General features: G+C 44.3%; 2 protein-coding genes across 2 annotated transcripts in view; one reads left to right on the forward strand and one right to left on the reverse strand.

Moving 5' to 3' along the window:
* FGGY (FGGY carbohydrate kinase domain containing) overlaps positions 1-5,525 on the reverse strand; it is a 281,837-nt gene extending 276,312 nt beyond the window's left edge. Inside the window, exon 1 of the mRNA XM_082052357.1 lies at positions 5,460-5,525. The gene's annotated coding sequence lies outside the window, so the exon portion shown is untranslated. The remainder of the gene's footprint in view (positions 1-5,459) is intronic.
* Positions 5,526-5,672: 147 nt separating this feature from the next.
* On the forward strand, positions 5,673-7,737 carry JUN (Jun proto-oncogene, AP-1 transcription factor subunit). Its single transcript, XM_082052363.1, has one exon. The coding sequence runs from the start codon at positions 6,128-6,130 to the stop codon at positions 7,070-7,072; it is 945 nt and encodes a 314-aa protein (XP_081908489.1). The 5' UTR covers positions 5,673-6,127; the 3' UTR covers positions 7,073-7,737.
* The last annotated feature ends 5,427 nt before the right edge of the window (positions 7,738-13,164 follow it).

Genomic DNA, 13,164 nt, shown 5'->3' on the forward strand with positions numbered 1-13,164 from the left:
TATTTGAAAATCTACTTCTGAACACTTGCAGTGACCACCAAAATCCCCTATAAAGCTAGCTGGGAATGGGAAAAATAATAGTGAGAAATCTAGTATAACTAACTATTGGGTAAAGAGGTGACCACTCTACCATCCTATCTGCCTTAGAGACAATCAAATCTTTCATTCATATGTTGCACATAAACATCCAGGGTTTGAATTGCTCGGACAGCATTCTAAAGAAAACGGAAAATGTTTTTAGTGGTTCCTCCCTTACTTCTGCAGCCTTTCTCTGTGTTCCGAGTCACTCTTCCTGTCCTGCCTCAGAGGTAACCCAACAGGTCTTGCAAAGTCTCCTAACTTTGCCCCACCTCCATCACTCACAATCTTGCCTCTCTAACCAACTCATTTTCCTCCATTCCACAAACGATTAGTTTCAAAGAAATCCAGAGATTAATTAAAATGATTGGTGGGATGAGTAGGTGAGGGGGACAGGCTAAAGGGCTTGACAAGAAGAAAGATGAAAAGGACTAAACGCGTACAGCTTGATTATGAGATGACTAATTGAGGGTGGAGGAGATGGACATGATATTCTTTTACAAGTGCCTATAGTTCTGAGGAACCTTTTTCATGTGCAAACTGAAGACTAGCACAAGACTAGTGCTCAGTCTTCTTATACAGATTTGGTTCCAGGGTCCTTTACTTCAAGCTGTGAGTCCCACTGTTCCTCCAGCCAATGCATTCCCACCCTTCTCTTGTATGCTCAATTTTTTTTTTTTTTTTCAGCTCAGCTTTCAGCCACATTTAGTTCCTGGATCTCTACCTGGCCACAAGAGCCCTACTGGGAGAAAAGAGCAAAAGGAGAGGCCACGGAAGCTGGGGGTGGATGACGTGGCACTTGTTTGCCACACCTCTGCTGCGCTGCAGACTGAGGTGGACTTGAGCCGACTACGAAAACACACCTTGAGGAAACACAGAGGAACTGGGAGCAAGAACACCCATGAATTATTTTACCTCCACTTGGCCCAAGGAAACGCTGCTCCTTGTGTCCTCTCACCCCAGCTTCTTTTATTATACTCTGATGTAGTAATTAGAATACTTGCTCCTTCTGACTCTTCAAACTCTTGCCTCCCTCAACTGCGGACACCTGCTCTATAGTAATTCCTTAAGCAAGTGAAAAGCAGTATGAGAAGATCCAGTAATTCCTACTCTTATTCACTTCATGCAGAGGTGAAGCAGAATGTCACATTTGAAAGCATGAAGTCAGGGGAAAAAATAAGAAAAAAAATCTATATAATGAAAATAATTGTCTACATAAAAAAATACTGTGGAAACATCTCTGATGAGGGGAAAAAGCAAGATGGTATAATAGATCTAAGTTTAAAAGAAAAACTATGGAAACAAGCATTTTATTTCTGTGAGCATTGTTTCCAACATAAAAGAGCAGAAACTGTGATTGATTTTTTATTGTTTTTTGTTTGTTTGTTTGTTTTGTTTTGTTTTAGTTTGGTTTGGGGTTCGGTTGTTTTTTGGTTCTGGTTGGGGTTTTTCATGTGTGGGTTTTTTTCTTTCTTTTTCAAATGGTCTAGAAATAAGCCAAAAGCATTTTTGATACAGGAGTAAAACAAAATAACAAACCCATTTATTCCTGGACCCCAAATATAATTTAGATGGATGAGGTATGTATAAGAAATTTTAATTTGTCCCTGAAAAGCCATTTAATTATTCAGATTATCTGACTGCCTCAGTCAGCCTTGTATTGATTGATTAGAGAACTTTATAAATCAAAATCTACATTACTGCTGCTCAGAGCATCTGCCTCTCACGGCAACAGAGGTATATAGTTCATTTCCAATCCCTACCCACAAGTTAGTTTATTGAGACATGTAAATGGCTCTGGTTTATAAATGGGTCAGTAAGTGTTCTTTCTTACTGCTAAAGGAGTATTTACTTAAGGACATCAGGAAAGGGGAAAAAAAAGCCCTAGAGTAATAGCTGTTTAATAAATCAGGGCACAGTCACCAAAATTCCCAGTTCCTTGGCTAATGGCCATGAAGGATCACGGTCTCTGTATTCACAGGGCCCACTATGGGGAAGAACCTGGGGCTGAAATCTCAGCTGAGACCTCTGTAACCACCCACTCACCGGTCAGTCCTGAATTAGGAACAGAGAGATAGAAAATCCCCTCAGAGCAGCAAAGAGCATTTGTCTTTCATTTCAGAGCTCTCCTGCTACGCACAACCTTCATGACCAGCTTGACTGTCTATTGCCAGCCTCAACCAAATAACCTCCAAGTGAGCAGCAATTAACATAATGAGTGGACTGATGGGTGGCCCCTATAGCTACAGGCCCCAGCAGCAACATGTCTCTGGCAAACTGGAATGTCTAGTCCTGAAACTCCACCTCTGTTCAAGGAAGGAAGTAGAAAACTAAAATGGGCAGATTTTAAAAAATACAAAAAATAATAGTAAAAAAAAGTTAATATCGCCAGCCTGATCCAACACTCACTGAAGCTAATGAAAAACCTGCTTTGATATTAGTGGGGCTGAACTGGACAGACTACAAGGGCAAATTTTTCTAGGTTACACAAATACATATTAAATGGAGTTGTTAAGGCTACACTGACCATGTTCCTTATAGTCTGAACTCGGCTTTCTAGTACAAAAGAAACAATGCAGGAAAACCAAAAAAAAGATAAAACAAAACAAAATAACTCTAAGAAATTAAATATGTCAACAATTAGCCGGAACAAATTTAATTAGTATTATTTGTCCACACAAAAAAATGACTAAAGCAAATTATTTTTATGGCTTGCTATGTAACATAAAAAAAGGATCTTTTTGCTTAATTTTAAAATAATTTTTATTTAACAGTAAGAACTTACACACAGCAAACTACGTAAAATTCATGTCTTATATTTCTCCAGAATTTCTTCCTTGCATAGACAAGCCCTTCATAAACGTCAAACTGCATGCTGACACAACAGAGACTGATCATTTACAGACTATCTTAGGGGAGTTTTAATGCAGCAAGGGCCAACACATCAGGTCTGACTAGATATCCCATCTCAGCCAGGAGCCACAGGTGGATACCTGGAGAGGCAAACAAACCCAGGGCAGCATTCAGCAGTTTCACCTCGGGATGCTCTCCCAGGCACAAGCCATTTGCAGCTTTAGGATTTCCAGAGCCAGAGATGCACTGCGTTCGATAGCCCTTAAGTGACTTCTGTGAATTCATCTAATCACTTTAAAATCCCTCAGTCCACACAGCAGTCTTGCCAAGGAGTTCTACCGCTTAACTACAATTCTGTGGAGACATTTGTCTTGTTTGTTCTGAACCTGCCAGTTTCATTTGATGTCCCTTGGCTCATGTGCCAGAAGAGTCAGGCACTGGCCTCTATTTATCTTGTATGTAAAGATTAAAAAGGAGTTAAACAACTGCTTATAGCACTCACTGCATTTATGAATTTTAGAGACTTTTTTGTGCATATGCAGTAACCTACTGCTGCTTGGCAAAACTATTTGCCACAGAAGGTACAGCAGCAGTGGAGTATTTTGAGTTACCCGCAACACAGACAGGTGCTGCCTACGTGAAGGTTGTGTGTAGAGCAACAGCACACAGTGACCCCACCTGCCAGCCAAAACCTTGTATTTTGTGCCACAGACTGCTCACACAAAGGTGCAAAGAAGCACATGTATTATTTGCATAATTCCAGTTAGCACATGAAATAGCACCAGTGCTCACCATGTGGTCAAATGAAGTCAGGTGGGAACAGCAGAGGGAAATTGAGAATGAAAAAAAAAAATCAACAACTTCAAACAGGGGAGCTGGACCTTCACTTCTCTTTCACAGCTGCTTGTGTTTCTGTTTGCTTCCTATACTGTAACTGGTAATTATGTCATTATGTCTAGGGAAAAATAGCACTGGAGAATTTGAAAGTGCTTTTTCAAACCTAGATGTAAATTTGTCAGCCTCACATATTGTAAAAACAGACCAAACTCAATAGACCAAGTTCTTCACTGACATAAAAAGTGGGACCACCCAAAACCAGCAGGTACCAGCTTTGTGTTGTCGCAAGTGCAAGCAGCACTTGTTGCACTCTCGGCAACACGATACAAAAGTTCACCTCCTCAGTCCCTATTCTACCTATATTGTCACTGCCTGTCCTTAAATAGCTGCTGCACTTTACTCCGGAGGTAGCTGCACGTCAGCATTCACAAATTCACAACCTCCCATAGAAAAGGGTGTGTGCAGGGCAAGGTGAGGAGGGGGAAGGTAAGAAAAACAAACCCAGACAGTCAGGCACACCCTTTTATTAGAGAGATGTACTACACTGATGCATCCGACGTTCAGCGCAGAGCAGTCACAGTGAACCAGAGATCACCCATCTGTTGCTCCGAGTGAACATGCCAGCACAGACTTTTCTCCTCAACCAGGATACTTCAACTCCAGCCTTTATTTTCCCTGCCGGCTAACCTGTACTTCCACAGTAATACCAGGGCACTCGTTCTAAAATTAGGCCGTCGCTGTCCTCTCCCCTTGGAGGACGACTTTAGAGAAACCCATCTGGAACCAGACTTTTTCCTGTCAGGTTTTATTTCCCCTCTCTGTTGTCCTGACACACTTTCGAGGCCGGGAATTCTCAAAGCCGATCACTATAATAGCAAAGCCCTGCTCTGCGCACACCCTCACAGCGATCAGGCGGTATCGGACGAAACTCGCAGCACCCAGCCCCGCGGCTCCGCTTGGGCTGAGGGTCCCGCAGGGCCCGGGGGCCCCTCAGCCATGCGGGAAGGCGGCTGAGCGCCCTCCGCAAGGCCGGCGGCGCTGGCGGTGCTCCGGGAGCCGGGACGCCCTTCCCACACGCCGGGGCTCCCCCGAGAGCCGTCGTCCCCAGCTCGAAAGATGCCGCGGGCGCAGCCTCGGCCGCCGCCAGCCTCGGGCACACCCGGCCGGGGGGCCGGGAGGCGCTGGGCCCCTCGGCGGGACGGGCGCGTGGGCGGGGGCCGCCCCACGGCGGTTGGTGCCCGCCCTGGCCCCAGCACCACCCCCGGCTCTGCCTGGAAGCCTCACGGGCGGCGGGACGGCGGCGAGGAGGGGAAATCACGTGAGGCCTCCCCCGGAGCGCCACCTGAAGGGCCGTACCACCAGCGGCGGATGGGGGAGGAACAGCGGAGGACGACAGGTCGAAACACGCCGGCGCACGGCGGAACGCGGCCCGCCTCCAGCCTATCGCAGGGACCGGCCGAAAACAAACAAACAGACGTGAAAACAAACAGAGGGAGGCGACGGCTTGCGGGCGACGGCCGTAGCGGAGCGAGGGGAGTGAGCGGCGCCCCCGCCCCTCCGGCGGGCGGTTGGTACGTGGCCGTTGAGGAGGCACCGCCAGCGGCCAACCCCGCTCGCGCTCTGGACGCGGTAACCAGATATTCAAAAACAATACGTCAGCCCACAATGCCCCGAGCGGCCGCCAGCATTACCTCATCCCACAAGGCCCCGCGCCGGCCCTGAGAAGCTTCTAGGGGCGGGGTGGCCATGGCGACCGGCTCCTATGCACCGGGCCCGGCCAGCGGCCCGCCTCCCCCGGGAGAGGCGGCGGCAGCCAATGGGGAGCCCGCGGGGTGACATCATGGGCTATTTTTAGCGGGCTCCCGGTCGCTGATAAGTGAAGGGCTGCACGCCGTGAGCGGGCTCAGAGCGCGGGGCGGGCAGGCGGCAACAGAGCGAATCCAGTCGCCGGGTGGAGGCGAGCGGAGCGGGCACAGCGCGGCCGCGGTCAGCACAGCAGTGCGGAGCCGGGGAGGGCGCGCAGGAAGGCGGGGAAAGTACTCGCGGCAACTCGTGGCGCCGGAGCAGCGTCCCGACCCCGCGGCGGCAGCAGCAGCAGGAGGGCGGCGAGGCGCCCAGCTGAAGCCCCGGGCCGCCGGGCCAGGCGGACTCTCAGCGCGGCGGCGGCAGGGACCGCGGGCCCGGCCCGCGCCGGGAGGACTCTCCGCGTCCGGCGAGAAGTAAGGCTCGGATTTCTCCTTCCTCCTTCCCTGTGCGGCCGGGAGGGTTCGGGTGGCCGCGCGGAGCGGAGCGCAAGCGGCGGCCGGGCAGCTTCTCCGCGCTGCCGCAGCTCCCGGCGCCACTCCGCGGACTGTGTTCTATGAGTGCAAAGATGGAGCCTACTTTCTACGAGGATGCCTTGAACGCCAGCTTCGTGCCGCCGGAGAGCGGCGGGTATGGATATAATAACGCCAAAGTGCTGAAGCAGAACATGACACTGAACCTGTCCGACCCATCCAGCAACCTGAAGCCGCACCTGAGGAACAAGAACGCCGACATCCTCACGTCCCCTGACGTGGGACTCCTGAAACTGGCCTCGCCTGAACTGGAGCGGCTCATCATCCAGTCCAGCAACGGGTTAATCACCACCACGCCGACCCCGACGCAGTTCCTCTGCCCCAAAAATGTTACCGACGAGCAAGAGGGGTTCGCGGAAGGCTTTGTGAGAGCCCTGGCGGAACTGCACAACCAGAACACTATGCCCAGCGTCACCTCCGCTGCTCAACCTGTTAACAGCGGCATGGCACCTGTGTCCTCTATGGCCGGCAACAGCAGCTTCAACACGAATTTGCACAGCGAGCCGCCAGTGTACGCCAATCTCAGCAACTTCAACCCCAACGCGCTCAACTCCGCACCTAACTACAACGCAAACAGCATGGGCTATGCACCTCAGCATCACATAAACCCCCAGATGCCGGTGCAGCATCCCAGGCTTCAGGCTTTAAAAGAAGAGCCTCAGACTGTACCTGAAATGCCAGGGGAAACTCCTCCCCTGTCCCCTATTGACATGGAGTCACAGGAGAGAATCAAAGCTGAGAGAAAACGCATGAGAAACAGAATTGCAGCATCCAAATGCCGGAAAAGGAAGTTGGAAAGGATTGCCAGGTTGGAAGAAAAAGTGAAAACTTTGAAAGCCCAGAACTCAGAGCTGGCATCCACTGCCAACATGCTCAGAGAACAGGTTGCACAGCTTAAGCAGAAGGTCATGAACCATGTCAACAGCGGGTGCCAGCTAATGCTAACACAACAGTTGCAAACATTTTGAAGAGACTGTCTTAAATGAGAACTGTGGTATAGCTAAAACAAAAAACCAAAAGTGGCAGATGCATAAAGCTGATGGGAAAAGCTGAAAGGCTGAGTCCTGCCTGTGCTCTGCAAAGCGCATGTGTGGAAAGACTGGCGAGCCTTCAGCTCGAGTTAGTGGTGAAGTGGCCAGCACCACTCTGAGAAGTGCTGTTCCTGCCCAGATGAGATGTCAGATCTTCGTTTAACATTGACCAAGACCTGCATGGACCTAACATTCGATGATCATTCAGTATTAAGGTTAAACTGCAATAGAAACTGTAGATTGCTTTATGTAGTATTCCTTAAAAAAAAAAAAAAATGTGGGAGGGAGGTTTGTGGGAGGCTGATAAACAAAAAAGAACTATTCTGCCTGCCTTCAAGTAAATTGTGTATGTACATATCTTTTTTTATTTTATTTTATGAAAGTTGATAATTGTCAATAAACTACTTCATGACTTTGTAAGTTATTTTTATGTTGTTTATTTGGGCACTGCCCAGTATTGTTTGTAAATAAGAGGCTTTTTTTTTTTTTAGCACTCTGAGTTTACCATTTGTAATAAAGTATAATTTTTTAATGTTTCTGTTTCTGGAAAAAAATCTAGAAGGTTCTATTATATTTAAGAAAAATAAAATAATTAAAATGCATTTCCCCCTCACATTTTTTTTTTTTATTAGTACCTGAGTTGGGAAAATGCTCTTTATGCTAAGTTCTAAAGGGTAAGGATTATGTTAGACTCACTCTGTAACTACAGGCATGTCCTGGAGAATGTGTGAGGAGAAGCCAGATCCTCATCACCAAACTAATACAACTTTCTGAATTGTTCTGAAGTTGTAGTTCCCCAATCATAACCTGAGTAGCTTGCTGGCCCTATTCTAGTGACCTGGTTTAGCCAGCTAATGTCAAACAGGTTGTAGAGTGGTAGAAAGGCAGTGTAAGAAATTGCTCCATAATTGGAGGAACTGGCTGCTTGACCTGACATGCTTTCATGCTTTTTATTAAATTAATACCCTCAAGAAGATAAGGCAAGTGACTTTATTAAAAAAAAAAAAAGTGCTATAGACTTAAAAAATAGGAACATTTACCTTTATTCCTGTGTGTCTTCTCATGTAGGAGGTGATCTTTGTTTATGACAATACTGCTGTCAACAGGAAAATAATTTTATAACCCTTTCCCTATCTTGATCTTTTCCCTTTTGGGTGTTACTCTGGGTTCTAAACTTTTCAGCAATTGAAAAGCTGTGAAAACTGAACCTAGTGCAACATGAAAAGTGCAGCTTGTTGAAAAACAGCAACTCCTGTTCCTTGTTTTCAGCAACTTTTTAAAAATAGCAACTCCTCTGGCACTTCCCATGTATTTTTTAGAAAAATAATCTTGGTTTTTAGTGACACTATAAATATATACCTTAGAAACTTGCTACTTAACTCATTGGGGGAGTGGGGGGGAGAACAATTATACCAGGATTTTCAGCACTGTACCAAATTCATTTAGTTCAATAAGCATATATTTTAAAGGAGATCAGACGTTTTCCTGCTTGCTGTGTAGACCCAAACATCTAAGAGGAAATGGATGCTATCAAAAGATAGCCAGAAAAATATTAGAAATTAGCTATTAGTGAATGCTAGTATTTTTAGAGCAGGCAGTCTTAAAAATGTGTTTTTTCCTTAGACTAGGAATAAGCATAATTTTAGCTGAAGTGAGAGTTTTATTTAAGGTCACTTCACAAGATTACATCAATGGAGATATATATACACCTTTACTGTTACCAAAATGATACTCTGAAACTTGCAACTACTGTGGGTCACATTCTTACAGGAAACATAATAGTATATTTCCTCTAATTTTTTTTTTTCCTACTCTCATATTATATGCATTTTATCATGAGGGGTTGTTTTAATCTTTAAAATATAATAATATGGTAATCTCCTTTCACATCATAATCCAAGTGTCAAGGTAGGCACTGTTTAGGTGGTGTTTGCTGCTGTCAGAGGAATACAACTGTAATAACACCAACCAAACAAAGGGTTACTAGGAGGATACTGTAGTTTGCCAAGAGTACATTCTGCTGATGTCAGCAACCCGGAAGGTAAGTTGATTTTGACCATATGTAGGAATAGACAGCAGAGGGATAATACACAGCATTGCTGGGTGTGGTTTTACAGGGATTTAGCAAGTGCCAACTAGCAAAATAAGCAGGGCAAGGAGATAAATTACATGCAAAGGTGCATGTTTAACTCCCAACAGTGCTGGGTTATGGAGTTGATGTTACTAGCAAGCATTTTGCTTAATGACCTAATTACGTAAAAAATAAATACATTATATAAAATACTATGTTAATTAAATGCAGCTGAGTGACAGTCTGCTCCACCCTATCCTAATACGCACACAGAGACATTTAGCGTTGCAGTTATGTGTTTTCTCTCTCAAGGACGACATTCTGTAGCACAGGCAAAGAAGTTACTGCGTAATAGTACAACTCGTTAAGTGGGCAGCCTCTAACGGGTTGGCTTCTGAGCCATGAGTTCCTTGACTTGGTCCAGCTCAGGAGGTACTGGTGTCCAGTCACGTAATCTACCATTAAACAAGGCATTTTTTAGTGCCAGTGATGCAGTTTCACAAGGAGAAGAGAGCCAACTAAGCTGAACACTTTATTTGGTCCCACAGCTCGTTTGAGCATCAGGCCTAAGACAAGGCAAAGTAAGTTTACGTTCCCTCCACCTCCATCTGTTTTGTAAACAGTGTGGTGGGCTACAGATTAAAATTCAGCACTCTTCGTATATTACTGGATCACTCAGTGATCCATATGCACAACTGTAATTAAAGACGTGCATGCATTTGTATGTGGTGAAATGCAAAGTTTTAATGGTTACTTAACTGCTGGGATTAAAATTGCTTGATGCATTATGTGCCTTACTACTATAAGGAATGGTCAGGTCTCTTTGAGATTCAGAGAGAAACTCTCTTTTTGTTGCCCCAGCTGTACTCACAAGGGAATATTTTGCAAATAACAGCATTGTGAACATGTATTTTGTTTGGCTGTGAGTGTTGTCAACGGATTCAGGAAGTGAAGTCAGAAAAGGCAGGGTTTCAAACAGGGCAGGCTACACAGAACTGCCTAGGCAAAGAGCCTCTAATCAGAACAACATGTTTGGGACACAGAAATATTAATTAGAATTTGGGTCTGTACTAAACCAAACAAAATCCTCACACTTCTATTCCATGAACAGAAGTGGGCTACAAGAGGGGTTTGCTCATGATGTCTCACTGAATAATTTTAAATCCAAAGTACTTGTCATTACAGAAATAGCAGTAACAATCTAACTTATTCTACGGTGGGAAAGAGTTACATACCAAGAAGTTTCAGAACACAGTAGCAGTTACTAATAGACTCCCCATTCTTGAATTGCCTACGTTTCCTGACCTCAAAACACGGCACTTTACATATCAGTCTAAGGCAGCACATACCCATTTAACAATGAAGTCTGGAGACCAAGAGATGCCTTAGCTTTCCATTTTATAGGAAGTTGTCAAGAAATACAGATAGATAATATCCCTCCAAACCTGTTGGAAAAAGAACTGACAGGTTTTTTTCCCATGCAGAAGCCTATGAAATCCATTCTGATAATTACTTTCTGAAAAAAAGTATATAGGCCTTTCAATGAAGTACATTGCTGCATAAGCATTAATGATCTTACCCCACAACTCTGCAGGAAACAAAGAATCTAACTTACAGACACGCAGGCTACTATACGTCAGGCTTACATCATTTATCTAGTATCGCACAGCACTTATGGACACTGCACGGTGGAGTGTGGAGCCTGAACCAGTGTCAAAATCAGAAGTTATAGAGCTGGATCCACACAGTGCTCTGCCTGAGCCAATAACCCTGACCGAGGCTCTGGGGTTATCAGTCCAGGTAGCATCACTGAATCGACTGCGGAGGTAGATGGACCAGCTCAGGCTGGAACAAGCTTGGGCATCGTTAGAGTGCACCGCAGAGTATGGTGTACCATGTCCATGAGAAGTACAAGGCAGAAATGAAAAAAAAAAATAATAACTATCTTTAATATCAAGCCTAGCGCTTTCTCTGTTTTCAATCTCTTCCTCTCTAGCCCTATCCCTAAGACTTAGGTGTAACAGTGTAGGGTTACCCACATCAGGAAACTAAAACCAGTTCAGGTAAAGCTCACTGTGTAGAAAAAAAAGTTGCAAACATCATAAGCAAACACAAAACATTGCTGACAGGCAGATGGACAGCAAGGAAATAATATTTGAAATAATCACATACACAAACCCATTATGAAACAGAATATATCTTAGTAACATCTAGCATTAGGCTAGGGACAGAAACAAGGTAGTATTAGCCTTCCAACCAAAGCAAAGAAAAATTCAAAATGAAGGTGGTTTGCTTTTTGAGACAGTAATACTTCCAGGAAAGTGCTTGTTCTTTAGAATTACACACACTGCCAACACCAGTGTCTGCACCCAAGGACTGGTGGCAATCCTAATTCTACACATATACATTATTGTTGAGGTGACATTATAATATATCCTCTGAACAGAGAATGGTGCTTCTTACAAAGAGAACTTGTAGAAAGTCATCATATAATTTACCATGAAAGCCTCTGACTACTTAAACAGTTTTAGAGTGGTTTTGCACAGCAGGACCCTTTTTGCCAATTTTGCACATTATTCTTGGCAGTACATTTTTGTTAAGGAACAATGGAGCTACAAAAATCAAATTAGCTGTTCACCATGGTCCCTTCTGTCCTTAAATATTCAGAAAAACTAGAAACACAGTTACAGTGGGGAAGAATGCCTTTATAAAAAGTTGACTAAATATTGAAAGCACTGCTAATTTTCTTAGTTATGGAGTGACAACAGACATTAGGAGAAAACAAAACAAAAACCTAACTCACAAGAAATAATAAAGTGAGTGACCTATTTCTGAAATCCAGTGAAGAACTTGATAGGTTATAACGGACCTGATCAATCCAAATCTCTACAAAATACCTAGAAACTAGCTCTGTAAACAAAAGTGGAGGAAGAACTAATATTTCTTTTCCTCAGTCTCACAATTATTTTTGAGCCTTGTATTCTCCAAGGAATCTTTAGGCTGATTCCTTAAACAAAAGCACCGATGACTTGGTAGAAATTCCTCTGAATTGTGAGCTTTGTTCTTTATTCTCTTTTAAATTAAAACAAATTCCTGTGAAACCTGGCAGCATAACACCGAAGATGTGGGAAACAGGACACAATTCCAGCAGGTGGAGCTCAAAAGCAAACAGTCCTGGAACAAGCTGCACAGATGTCTGCAACAGGAGCTTTTGCTCAGATGGCATAGTAGCCAGAAAAGTCTTCAGATGAAAGTTGCTGTCATGCAAATGTACTAAAAAAGATTAACAGCTTCCCTGTTCCCCAGTCCTGCATCATTTTAATCACAGAATAATCAGTTATTTCAGAGGACACTAAGGGTTCAAAAAACAGTGCCCACGGCTATTTTCCAGAATTCTCATCCACACGATTCACTAGTGGGCATGACTTTTAGATATCTGCTGTTGTCATGGAGGTAAGAAGTTTTGAATTGCCACTGAATGGGTTACCAGTAGGTTTAAAAGCATGGCTTAGCACTACCAAAATTGGAGCCTACCTATTTGGAGTGATGTGATTCTCAAAGTTGCTGACCTCTGTGTCACTACAAATCAAAGCACCTTGGCAACTATGAAAATTTCATTTTCATTTGTGTCCAAAAGTAGTTCTAGAACCTTTAACGGTGTTAAAAATTGTGAGCTAGTGCATCTACCTCACAAGCTCTGGTTCTTGTTTTATTTTCACCTTGAGAAGTCAAACACGTAAAGTTCCTTTTTAAATGAAGCCATAACACGTTAACGATATAGCTCAGGTTTTCTTCAGTTTTGACTCCTGACACCTAAGTTACGTAGCTAGGTTAGGAGGCACCACAGGTTCTCCTTATCGTTAAAAGAAAAGCGCAGGCTTCTTCAGAGAGTGATTTGGGTAAACTAAATTGCTAGTTGGAAATGCCTACGCCTCAGCAGTCTACTTTTTTTAACTTA

This window comes from Streptopelia decaocto, assembly GCF_964273445.1.
Source record: "Streptopelia decaocto genome assembly, chromosome: 5".
In the NCBI taxonomy this organism is placed as follows: Eukaryota; Metazoa; Chordata; class Aves; order Columbiformes; family Columbidae; genus Streptopelia; species Streptopelia decaocto.